The 12,845-nt window shown below is 46.0% G+C and overlaps 1 protein-coding gene across 4 annotated transcripts in view; it reads left to right on the forward strand.

The window, feature by feature from the left end:
* The window catches only part of LOC119453298 (CCR4-NOT transcription complex subunit 3), a 46,060-nt gene that overhangs the window by 21,288 nt on the left and 11,927 nt on the right, over window positions 1-12,845 (forward strand). For all 4 annotated transcript variants that reach the window (XM_049667745.1, XM_037715334.2, XM_049667747.1 and 1 more), the window contains exons 7-12: window positions 89-331; window positions 3,999-4,108; window positions 6,363-6,478; window positions 8,372-8,501; window positions 10,052-10,220; window positions 11,643-11,892. In XM_049667745.1, coding sequence (XP_049523702.1) covers window positions 89-331; window positions 3,999-4,108; window positions 6,363-6,478; window positions 8,372-8,501; window positions 10,052-10,220; window positions 11,643-11,892 — 1,018 coding nt within the window. The remainder of the gene's footprint in view (window positions 1-88; window positions 332-3,998; window positions 4,109-6,362; window positions 6,479-8,371; window positions 8,502-10,051; window positions 10,221-11,642; window positions 11,893-12,845) is intronic.

The following is a 12,845-nucleotide window of genomic DNA, read 5'->3' on the forward strand; positions in this document are numbered from 1 at the left end:
AGACCATCGCTGCAAAATGTAGCGGCCAAGATTTGATTGACCGCAGCAGCGTGATTGGGTGGCAAATGGGTGGTGTGTGTGCACGCAGGACCCGGACTTCGAGGAGAACGAGTTCCTGTACGACGACTTAGACCTGCGGGACATGGCGGACTTCCTGACCAAGTCCACCGCTGCCGCGACGGGCCTGGAGCACGCGGACAACAACTGCATCCTGGACCCGGCGGCGCCCAACGCCAACGAGGACGTGCCGGGTGCCGACACGCCCGCCTCCACCAACTCGAGCTCACCGGTGCCTAGCCCAGGGCTCACCAATCATTCCAGGTCCAGTGAGGTGCGCTGCAATAATGCTGTCATTGATGGTGCACGGCTTCTCTTCAAGCGCATTAGCATCTATTGCATTTATTAGACTAGTCCCATTATTACTCCCTTCTATGCCCTCTGTTTTTAAATGCAATAGCATCGAGGTACCATACTTTCTGGTCTATAAGACGTGTTTTTTTTTTTTCAGTGCCTAGCTCAGGGCTTACTGGCATAGATGGCGTGTGGCTTCTCTTAAAGTGCATTGGCATCTATTGCATTTATTAGGCTAGTCCCATGAGTGTTCCCTTTTATGCCGTCTGTTTTTAAATGCAATAGCATTTCTGTTTAATATCATGTCTGTTTTAATATCGAAGTTTTGTTTACGGAAGTTTAGAGCCCTGAAATGGGCTAGTACAGCATTTCGGAATAAATTTTTTGAGCAGGTATAATCTCATTTCGTCATCCCAACCGAGTTAAAATATGTGCGTCTTAGCCACATGGGTGTACTATGATATACAGTAAAACCTCGATAATTCGAAGGTCGCCGGACCACGAAAATTCTTCGAATTAAGCGGATTTTCGAATTAACCGAAATGAATAAAAAAAAAGAAAACAAGCAAGAACTTGCCGCAAAAAGAAACCATCTTTATTTTCCATGTCCAAGAAAGATTACTCGAAGTAATCACTGATGCGGGATTACTTGGCGCGGTAGTTCGCTGCCCCTAGTGCCGTGCCCTCCAGCTGGCTCACAGCACGTAGCATACAAATATCACCCGCACTGCACTCAACAAAGTTGCGAACGATGTTCACGGAATCGATAACTGCCGCGAAAGCGGGCGTGGGGGTGTTTGACTTCAAAATTTTGGACTTGATGGATATACCGGACTTCAAAAATGCTCCGTCAGGGTTCCCATTGAGTTCATGCATTTTCGCACCCAATTTTTCGGACGAATTGAGACCCCAAAGGTCGATTGCCCGGACTAAAAATCACTCTTTCCGAGCCACACTACTCAATCTTGGAGGCCGCCATGTTGGATTTTGCACTGGCTTGGATTCCAGTGGCTCGCTGTATAGCCTCCAAGATTGGAAGGCGCGCGCTCGCGCCATCCTTTCGTCTCGGAGGTCATGGCCGCTCTTCCTTGGCTGATAAAACGCTCCAGAGTACTGCACTTTTTCTTTTTCCTTTCTAGTATATGCGCTCTGCACTATCCTTTTAACCATTTATTGTGGTATGTTTTTTTATTGCCGCGAACCCGCCGTATGTGCGAGTGACAGCGCGCGGGGGACGCGCGCTTTCATGGAGAGCGAACGCACGGCGGAGCGTAAACGCGACTTCCTCCCTCGCGCGAAAGGGCGTTGGGGGGGGGGGGGGGGTGACGACTTTTACTCTTCTAACAACTGCGTACTTAGCGCCGGAGCGGGTTCTCGCGCGCACCGTATCTTGAAAGCGATCTCTAGACGGCCCTGGCCTATGCGCTGTGCTTTCGCCGCTCAGTTTCCGTTGAAGCGATAGACCGCACGAACCTTCGCTCGCTGCTGCGGCGGCCGCGCTCGTGCGTGCTGACTCCACGCTTGTTAATTCAGCGAGCTTTTTTTTTTTTTTTTTAATCTCTAAAGTTTCGGTTACTATTTTGAACGCGGCGTGTACATTGAGCAGGTGTCTCGGAGACCCATGTCTCAGTGATCGGCGCCACCTCCTGTGCCTTCGTTAGAGCTAAGCGGTGCGAAGCTTGTTTCTTGGATCTCCATGGCGAACTCCGTTGGCGCAGATCGCCAACGCGGTGACGTTCGTGTCGACTGTACACGGAGACAACGTCACTGCTGCGCAAATCCAAGGAAGTCGATCCCCTCCAAGCGTAGCATGAGGCAGGGCATTATTAGAGTTTTTTTTTTTTTTTACGCCGCACTAATAATTTTCTTTGCCTAACGAGTTTTTCGGACTATTTTTCAGTCCCCACGAGCTCGGATAATCGGTTGGCGACTCTACGGAGCGCCCTAACCTAACCGCCGCACATTGCTACCAGCCGGAAACTTCGAATTACCCGAATAGAGCCACGCGGGCCATTCAAATTATCCGGTTGAATTTGCATTGAGAATGACGGGACCGCTCAAATTCTTCGAATTAACCGAAATTTCTAATTAACCGAGTTCGAATTATCGAGGTTTTACTGTACCAACATTTTCTTTGAAACCCGTGAAAAGTAGGGGGGTGCGTCTGTAAATGGTGCGGCTTATACACCGGGAAATACGGTACTGGGACTTAACCTCCTTCCTTAATTGATAGTCCACTTCTAAATGCATTTGTATTTATTCCGGTACTTGGAATTATTCGCCTCATTCTTCCTGTGTACATTGACTGATTTTATATGCAAGAGCATCCATTGTGGTACAATGACTTACCTCCCTTCTTTTATCTCTTCGTACACTCTCTAAATCTTTAAAAAGAAGCTCGAGAACAATTTAAGGACCGCACAAAGAGCGATGGAATGAAAAATCTTAGGACTAACGTTAAGAGACAGAAAGAGAGCGGTGTGGATCAGAGAACAAATGGGGATAGCCGATATTCTAGTTGACATTAGGCGGAAGAAATGGAGCTGGGCAGGCCATGTAATGCGTAGGATGGATAACCGGTGGACCATTAGGGTTACAGAATGGATACCCAAGAGAAGGGAAGCGCAGTCGAGGTCGGCAGAAAACCAGATGGGATGATGAAGTTAGGAAATTTGCAGGCGCAAGTTGGAATACGCTGGTGCAAGACAGGGTTAATTGGAGATCGCAGGGAGAGGCCTTCATCCTGCAGTGGACATAAAATAGGCTGATGATGATGACACTCTCTAAATCTAAATGCAACAGCATTTGTTACGCTAAATGGGCAAGCGTTGCCTCCTTGCTTCCATGCATGCCATCTGTTTCTAAATAGGATAGCTTATATCGTGCACTGAGAAAGCATGCAATATAATATTTCGCAAGGGTAGTGTTGCCAACTTAGTTATTTCATAGCTAGGTTCAGCTCCTTTAGGGTCCATGTAGCTGTCAAAAACGTGATTTAGCTATAACTATTGCAGCAAGGCTAAACGTCGGGCAGGTTGGTACATGATGCAACTCGGATGAAAACCAGCGAAAAAAGACCACAAGGTACCTGTGACATGCAGAAAGGCTTATGTCCATCAAACAGGACAATGTTAAACCAGAGGATATGCTAACACAAGAACAAGATGGCCTCCGGAGAGGATGGCCTTCTAGACCATCATTGCAACCAGTGGGGCTGTGCTGAGGAGTTCAGTTCGGCAACAGTTTCTGGTGAAGGGGGAAAATCTCCAGCATAGATCCTGTTTACTACTTGTATCTTGTGTATTGATATTTTTCACTGGTTTGGCATCTTTACTACAACAACGCCATTTAGCTAACAAGTAGCAAACAAAATTTAGCTATGTACGCGAAAATTATCTGATAAAGGTAAAGAAAACTTGCAGAATTTAAACTTTTTTTTTTTATCTGGCCAGTTTATCTTGCTTTGATTTACCAACACAAGCTAACACCTTACCGCTTTGAGTCCTTCAGAGGGCTGCTTGAGGAGGAGAAATTGCCGATTGTCATTGTCCCGGCCTTGTGAGCTTGTTGAAGCAGCGAACAAAAGGCCTTGCAGAGACTGCTGTGCTGAAGTTTTGTGCACACGCACGGTCATCCTCCTCCCCCAGCCGAGCAGTCAAGCGGCCAAGACGGCGCGGAGTGCGGTGGCCAACTCCGGCGTCGTCATCGCAACGGTCAACAGCAAGGCACCAGCGCCCATCACCTCTCGGAACAACAGGTGTGTACCAGAGCTCGTTCCGAGCTGGATTTGCATGACTGACCAAATTGCTGGATCAGTGCAGACAAGCATGATATGGCTTGGTCCAAGCAAACGCTGTTACTGCAGTCGTCAACCTTCCTAACGAAACCGTGTGTTGCTTTACGTTTTTAGTACAAGTCTTATACACATTCCTTTTTAAGCTTTCTTTTAGTGCCTGCACCTTTATAGCCACGAATTTTATGCCTCATAGGGCACATATATTTGTCATGTTAAATGATGACTCAACTTGTACATATCAAAACATTCGTCATGGCACTGTAGGGCATCAGATCCCTTTGCGCCAAGAAGTATAATCAATCAATCACTCCATCCGTGTTGTCACAGATGAGCTGCTAACCACGTCATCCATTGCAGGCAAGGTTTGCACATGGCATGTTTACAGGAATCTCTGCTCAAGCGAACACAAATTAGGCATACCCTGTCATCAGTCAAGATTGATTATTGCAGAAGTTGCACTGACGAGTTTCTTTGTAGAAAGTTGCTTTTGTTCACTAGTTGTTCGTCTTGTGTATTGCTGTACTATGGAGATGCAGCAGTGTAGATGCATATGGTTAAAACAGTGAATAGATGGTTCACAGAATGTGTGAAGGACAACACGCTGCAACTGCTTGAAATTGTTGCCGGAAAACTTTATTACATCCAGGTGTACACAGGTGGGTGCTAAGCAAGAAAGTAAAATAACAACTTTGTGCTGTTCAACCGTATGTAGCCAACACTGGCCGAACGAGGGGAATCTCTGGTGCCGACGTTCTGACAAGCAGTTCTGAATCTCGCACTGCTATTTGCTGTAAAGTTCCTGTTTCGAAAAGGTATCCCTTTCCCCTCTCGATGGAAGTTGTTTTATTTCAACGCAGGAACTAGAAAAAAAATGACCGGCTTTAGATAATGTGGTGTTCCCTTCCGTACCAGCGCACTATGTGTGAGTGCACTGATGCAGACGGTAGAAACTCTGGCTCCGTGACAACCCCTTTTCAACCACTGTCAAATTCTCTGTCTTCCCGTGAACCTCTGTTACAGCTTTGAATCTCGGCCATTGCGGCTTGCATGCACTGCATTGCGGCTTGCTCTGTAGCTTTAGGACATATTTATCTAGTTCCTAGACGTAGCAAAATAATTTTGAATTTTTACTTTTTGGGTAATTTGCTTTTGAAAATTGCCAAATATCGCAATCTTCTGTTGTAAACAGCCCGGCAACTACATGCTCAAGGAAGCAAAATTTTGGATAAAGTAGAGTTCAAGGAATTTCCATTTAGGACGCAAAATTTCATTCATGTACCTTTATTAGTTTTAAACTGCAGCTTTGTAGCTTTAGTACCTTCCCGCAAAAATGGGCAAAAATAAAACCAGAATTCCAAATATTGCTTAATTTCGGCCGCATTATTAGGAAAACTAATAAAGTTACATGAATGAAATTTTGCGTCCTAAATGGAAATTACTTGAACTCTACTTTATCCAAAATTTAGCTTCCTTGAGCATGTAGTTGCTGGGCTGTTTACAACAGAAGGTTGCGATATTTGGCAATTTTCAAAAGCAAATTACCCAAAAAGTAAAAATGGACACTTTCGAGACCATTTGCGCCGCTCACGGACATACTGCACCATCGGATGTGAGGGAGGAGAAACTATATTTTTGTTTTCTAAGCAGTTCGCCTTTTTCCCACGAGGTGGTATGTCTTTTTTATGACATACATCTCATTAATAAAACTTTTATGCTTGAAAAGTGCATTCATTTTGCTTTCTGTTTATGTATTACGTCAAATATTGAGTGCAGTAGCTGCTTCAGAAAAAAACATGCCGTAACATACAAAAAACACCTATTCTCCCGATGCACTCTAAAAACAGTCGCACCCTTTGGGGCGTATTTTTGCCACAGAACAATAATCGTCATCTGACTTGCGTGGCTTTCCTTTCTTTAACGCTGTGCGCCCGGCAGTTCTCGGTCATGAACGACAAGAGCGTTATCAGTGTGACACAGCGTTCTCGACAGGAAAGTAGCAAGTGCAGAGTTTTCAAGATAGGAAACGCAAGCAAGACAGATGACGATTATTGTTGTGTGGCAAAAATGCACCCCAAAGGGTGCAACTGTCGTTAGAGTGTGGTAGGGAAAGAGTTAAACGAACCTTAGGGGGTCAGTATTGATCAGGTGCTTCAATCTTGATGTGCGACTGTGTGGTGATCTATGATTATTTTTTATTTTTTTAATTCTGTTGCAGCACATCGTCACAGAGCAGCAGTAACAGTTCGCCATCGGTCAACTCCTATCAAAATCATGCGGTGGCGTCTCCGCCATTGACGCCCTATGCCGTTGCAGCGGCAGCGAACGCCAAAGGTGAGCATTCACCCTTCCTGTTTTCTTTCCAAACTTGGTTTCCGAGTCTCTGTGCGGGAGATCGTTTGCGCAGTTGAGGCGCTGTATGTTGCCATTCTATTAGCGTCTATGATCCAGAGTTACAGAACGAGTGTCAAGACAAGGGAAGTGCAGTCGTGGGCGTCGAACTAGTTTGACGTTAGGAAAATTGCAGGCGTAAGATAAAGTCAGCGGGCACAAGACAATGGTAATCTGAGATTGCTGTGAGTGGCCTCCATCCTGCAGTGGACATAAATAGTCTAATGGTGATGCTTCTGCTGGTGCTGTGGAGACTCTCAATCAACTTCGATTTTCTTTTGTTTTTTGTTTTTAAGAAGGTATTAAGTTTTCACTTGTCTCAGATGGCCTTGCTTGTGTTTTTTTTTTTTTTTTCTTGAAATCTCTGTGTTTGCTACTTTCCTGTCAAGATTGCTACTCCACACCGAGAGCGCGCGCATGCCATTCATGACCCGGAAGTACCGGGCATGCAAGGGCTTGCAAGGTAGATGATTATTGTTTGGGGACACGGTAACCCCCAAAAGGGTGCAATCTTTATTCTTGGAGGACAGTCCTTGGATGCCCATAGTACGGCAATAGCATGATCTTTGAGAACTCTAGAGAGAGTCGTCGCTTGAGTAGTGTAATGTGGGCACCAACTGTTTGCCTCCTGGTGTCTGGTCTGTTTCTACCCTAATTCAGTGCGTAGTTCGGACGCGATTGTATTGTGGTCGTCTTCTGCAAATCCTTCGTGCAGTCTGCCACTGTTGTGCAGCTAGCTTTATGCTATGTTTAATCAGTTTGCCCAATCTCTTCGATTTCTGCTTACCCCCTCTTTTCTGGCCATCTCGAACAAATTGTGCAGTTCAGGATCCATTGTTTATGCTGCTGTGTTGCTGCAGTTGTATTTATTTTCTCTATTTGGCCAATGAGCTCGTCAACTGGCCCCGTTCACAGTAGGAGGGAGTGGCAGCAGATGGTTTATCTCTGTGGTCTATAATACAACCAATTAAAGCTCGCAGAGGATTGTAACACAGCAAAGGCTTAAAGGGCAGTGTCGAAAAGCTTGTCGAACGGTGCGGCGTGAGAAAGTTCGCTTGCACTGAGCAGGGGTTCTTGAAAGTTCGCATTGGGCAGAGGGCTGAATGCATGTTTTTTGTAACTGCCCAAGAACTGCTCCGTGTGAAAAGTTTAAAGGCGACGTTAGTGTCCTGTCCTGAGGCGAGTTGTCCATGTGTAGGAGTGGTAAGTTTACCGGTGCGAGCATAGAAGAGCTGCATATGTCCAAGTGGTCTTTTTTCTGATAGTGGCTTCAGGTAGTCACGGCGCTGTTGCAGGCGCATTTCTGCATCATTTGTAGCGAGCGTCTGCAGCTTTGCATGCAGTGCTGTACGCGTCTTTGGCATGACAGTGCGTGAAATCCGTGATTTTGTTGACACCAGGTGCTGGATTCTGCAATAGTTCTTTTCCTGTCTTTTTTACCCTTTGTCATTGGTTTGCATGCTGCGAGACTAATCTTTTCAACTGGCAATAAGAGGGTAACATCGAAGGAAAAGAATACATGCAGAACATGGTCCCCCAGAACTTGATATTGTACTAGCCCATGAGACAAGCCAAAGTTATAGCTAATTTCAGGCTAGCTTCTCTTTGAGCTAACTTCGCTTTGCGCACACCACAAATGTTGTGCGCATGGCCTCTGGGCCATGCGGGATCTTCCCAGCTTGAATACCTGGCTTAGCTAAGCTAGTGATAGTGAGCTTTCCAACTGGCTTAGCAGCAGCATGTTCAGCGGTTGTTGTTGTTGGTGGTAGTGGTGATGGTTGTCTGTCGGGAAATATGGTGGTCACCGAACGGGGCTTCGTCTATTCACTTGCCCAGGCACGCCCTCCCCTCCGCCGTCGACGGCACCCTCCATCGACGGAGCGGCCACCACGGACCACCAGGGCCACTTCCACCGGGCACCCTCGCCCACACAGCACAACAGCACTAATGCCACCACAAACAACAGGTGCGTTGGGACTCTGTTTGTCACAACGCAGATATTTTAACACTACAAGGCAAAAACAATACTCTGGCTTGACTGATGGATTGCTGTTGCTGAAAAATTCTTCAGTAGTTGCTCTTGTGCTGTGATATGACTGTTTTTTGGGTGTGGATAACTCTCAAAGACAGCTCGCCTGGCTCTTAGAATTAAAATCCTGCTTATGAGGTTATTTGGGTTCGTTAGCTTGCCTCCAAGATTCACGGTGCAGTGCCGGCATAGAGTTTCTCACTATAACACCTAGAGGGTAAATTGGCGCCACCGTCTATGCGAGTTTCTTAAAGGGCTGCCGTGCCCTCATGGGAATGACGGGATATGTGTCTGCGAGGCTTGTGTTGGCTGGTGTTGTACGAGGCTTCATCTAAAATGTGGATATGGCTACACATATAGCGCGTAAAATAAAATCTACATAAAAGGCTTTCATTCACCCATATTACATCTTTCCATAAAGTTTACTCACCTACAATGCAGCATCAAGCGAAGAAAAGCAAGAACAGATGACAAGTTGTTCCAAAGAGAGTGAGAATCTTGTCGTCTGCCCTCCAACTTTAGCGGCCAGCTGATACTTTTTAAGTTTCATAGAATTGGGGGAGGGGGGGGGTGCATCCAATAGTATGTCCTCAAAATTAAAACAAAACATGTTTTTGTGTAATAATAAAGCTAAAGCAGTGTTTTAGGTGCTGTTTTAGCAGGAAATGAATCATTGTGACAGACGGAACGGTGCTAGCCAGGCGCATCTTCAAGGTGTTCGGGCTCTCCAAGAACGATGCCAATCCGAATCCACAATATACTGGCATTCTCATGCATACCACAGCGCAGCAGTGGCACATTTCCCTCTAGGTTTTATAGTGGAAACTCTATGAGTGCCGGGATCCTGCAGTGTGCTCACTATCTCTGAGGTCATGTTCTGCCACCCTTGGTGGGTCAGGAAACAACACATGGTGAGCACCACATGCCTGCAGCTGATGCTGGTGGTGCGTTAGTGGTGTTGTAGTAATGAGTGGTCTTGGTCATTTGCCTGTGTAATGAAGGAGCCGTTTCCCCACAAAGAATAGTAATGGGATATGAATTGGAATTCCCAATTAAAGACAGCACTTCTGCAGTTAACTTGAGTTTTACTACAACCGATTTGGCTGGTAATTTCGGTGCACTCTGGCAGAGCTGCAAAAGTCTTCAAAGACTGCAGTAAAGCTGTATTTCCCAACAAATGGTTTTAGTAGCGAAGATTTGCCATGCCTTCCATGCAGTAGTTGTGTCGTATTTTGCTGCGCAAGTGTAGAAACTTACTGTTACATAGAATTATACGAAGCATGCCTGTGTATTTCTTTCCTATGTGACGATTTATTTTTTGAGTTGCAAATGTGAGCAGAGAAGTCTCTCTAGTCTTCGTTGTGTTGCCTGCTATGTATTAACCAGGGTAAATAGCGAAAATGATTCATTGAGAATACCACACCTGGCTTTAGTCTTTTGCTTGTGCTACTCTTGTGACGTGCATCCTGCTCTGCGGGCTTCCGCAGTGGGTCACAGCAACTGGCGCACAGCGGGACGACGACGTTGGCGGACCTCGGCAGCACGGCGTCTTCTGCGGCAGCTTCCTTGTACGCCTCGTTGGCGAGTTCTCAAGGCCGGCCAAGCTCACCCACGGCGCCGTCGATACTGCACATGAACGGCCCCATGGTCGACAAGGTGCGCGACATGGTTGGCCACCCAGGCTTCTTCCTCCTCCTTTCGTGACCAGTAACCTGTACGTGGCCTTTTACTTGTTCCTCGTCCCCTCTGCGTGTGCCATCGCTGCGATGTCTCAGCGTCTCATCTGTCCAGATTTGATTAAGGATTTCACAGGCTAGACAGGGGTGTACTGAGCAAGTTATATTTTATATAACTTGCTTGAGAAGTTTATGCTTGGAACGTTCGCACTGGTTCACGAAGCCACCTTTTATCTGAAGCCTCTTGTGTCATATGTTGCTTCAAGATGCCCAATTGCGCAACATTGTGACGGCTAGTTACACTTCAAGGCCAACTGAAATGAAATTTTCAACCGCGTGTAAACCATAGTTTGGGTAGAAAAGCCATGCTGGTTCTCAATGTGCTGGTTGATGGCCAGGTTTAGCAGTTATGATATTGCAAACATCCCTTCGTGGGAGCGTTTCGCTGATTCCTATACTCTTATTTCACACAGAATTTTGCTCGGAGGCTCTTCTATACTGCAGTGTTATAAAACTAGTCTTTTTAAGTGGTAAATTTTATTGTAGTTGGCCTTTAAACAGTCTACTGTAATTGAATCTGTCATCTACAGAGATGTGTGTACACTGATTTTAATTTCCATTTCGCACGGTAAAATTTGGTGTCATTTGTAGGTAATGACATTCAGTACACCAAATGACATTTGGCTGCAGTGGTGCAACATTACAGGAGATGTCATTCGGGTGAGATGGCGATTACTCTGTTGGAGAATGAAATACGAAAGAAATTTATGGCAATTATCTAGAATGTTCAGATGATGTTTACGTAAGTAATCAAGTGATTCGTATTTAGACAATTTAAGCAAGGCTCAAGCCAGGTATGAATCCAATAAGTTGTTACCAAGGAACATGGCCTATGTAGTGGATCCAGCGTGAACACGCTTCGACACTTGCTGACTAGGTAAAATGCACGGCAGCTTAATTAATTTGGTTTCTGGTATGCTTCAGTCGATACCTTGCATTAGCAGTGATGGAAGTGCTGTGCCAACTGCGCCGTGAAAGAAATCCGGCTACATCCTGCGCCAAATTAAGTTAAGTTACTGCTCCAAAGCATTCTTTTCTTGCTCCAAACAGCAAATTTTTCTGCTCCAAAAGCTGCTCCAAAAAACCAAATGTCACTTCCATCATTGCATTAGCTTCTGAAACATTTGAATTAGTTGCCAAGCACGTCTGATCGTAAAGGTCATCATTGAATGATGTTAGATATTCCCGTATAGCATTGAGTTAATGACATCAATTGCGAATGTAATTTCATGCTAATGACACGCCGGTATAAGAGGTGGGGAAATGACCAACTTTTGTCAGTGCTTGAGCGAGTGCTCCCGAGAAGGCTTTGCTGATCAATGTCTGCATGTCTGGCTTGCAGAGCGGGGACTCGATGTCGTCGCTGAAGTCGATAGCGGAGCAGGCGGTATTAAACGCTGGTCTCGAGAGTCACCTACAGTCACCATCCTCACAACAGCAGCAGCAACAGCAGCAGCAGCTTCAGCAAACGTCGCTCCAGCAGTCACTTCAGCAGACGCTTCAACAGCAGCAGCAGCAGCAACAACAACAGCAGCAGCAACAACAACAGCAGCAGCAGCAGCAACAAGTGCAGTCATCGTCGTGTGAGCGAAGTGAGTGTAATTTGCAAAGGAGCTTCAGCACACATAGTGTGGATTACATGCGAATTTTGCACGAGGTCGCGGGATCGAATCCCGGCCACGACGGCCGCATTTCGATGGGGGCGAAATGCGAAAACACCCGTCTGCTTAGATTTAGGTGCACGGTAAAGAAACCCAGGCGGTCCAAATTTTCCGGAGTCCCCCACTACTGCGTGCCTCATAATCAGATCGTGGTTTTGGCACGTAAAACCCCATAATATATATATATATTTATATATATATATATATATACATGCGAATTTTGATTTTAGGTGTGGCTTCACGGCAACACGAATCTTGCCGTAAGTGTGGCTTCACGGCATGATGGCACGCGCTGCCGTGAGGGCACACATAAATGCAAAATTCGCGTATAAGGTGAGGGACGACTTGAAGGCTGACAGCTCTGGGCGAAAAGCCTTGCCTTATATTCGAATAAATACGGTACTTTGTCTGACTTGGTGTTTCTCTTTAGAGTCCCATAACGAACAAGTGAACCCGCCGTAGTTGCCTAGTGGCTTTAGCATTGCGTTGCTGAAGCACGAGATTTTTCGATAAAAATCGGGCAGCGGCGGCCACATTTCATTGTGGGTGAAATGCAAAAACGCCAGTGCGCCAGGCATTGGGTGCACGTTAAAGAACTCCAGGTGGTTAATTAATTAATAATTAATCCAGAGTTTTCCCCCTACGACATGCCTCATAACCATCATCCTGATTTTGGCATGTAAGGTTTTTAACAAAACGAGTAACTTGGCAAATTCTTGCAGCATCTGGGTCAATCCCTGGGCCGCATGCTTTTGCATTAAAGGGGCCCTGAAACACTTTCTGAACATAGTAAGGAAATGTTGCCGATCTGTTACCGATGCTCCTGTGGACATGTGAGCCAAATATTGTTGCAGTGCGTGCAGAAGGGAATTTACAATCTCGTG

This window comes from Dermacentor silvarum, chromosome 5 (genome assembly GCF_013339745.2).
Source record: "Dermacentor silvarum isolate Dsil-2018 chromosome 5, BIME_Dsil_1.4, whole genome shotgun sequence".
Classification (NCBI taxonomy): domain Eukaryota; kingdom Metazoa; phylum Arthropoda; class Arachnida; order Ixodida; family Ixodidae; genus Dermacentor; species Dermacentor silvarum.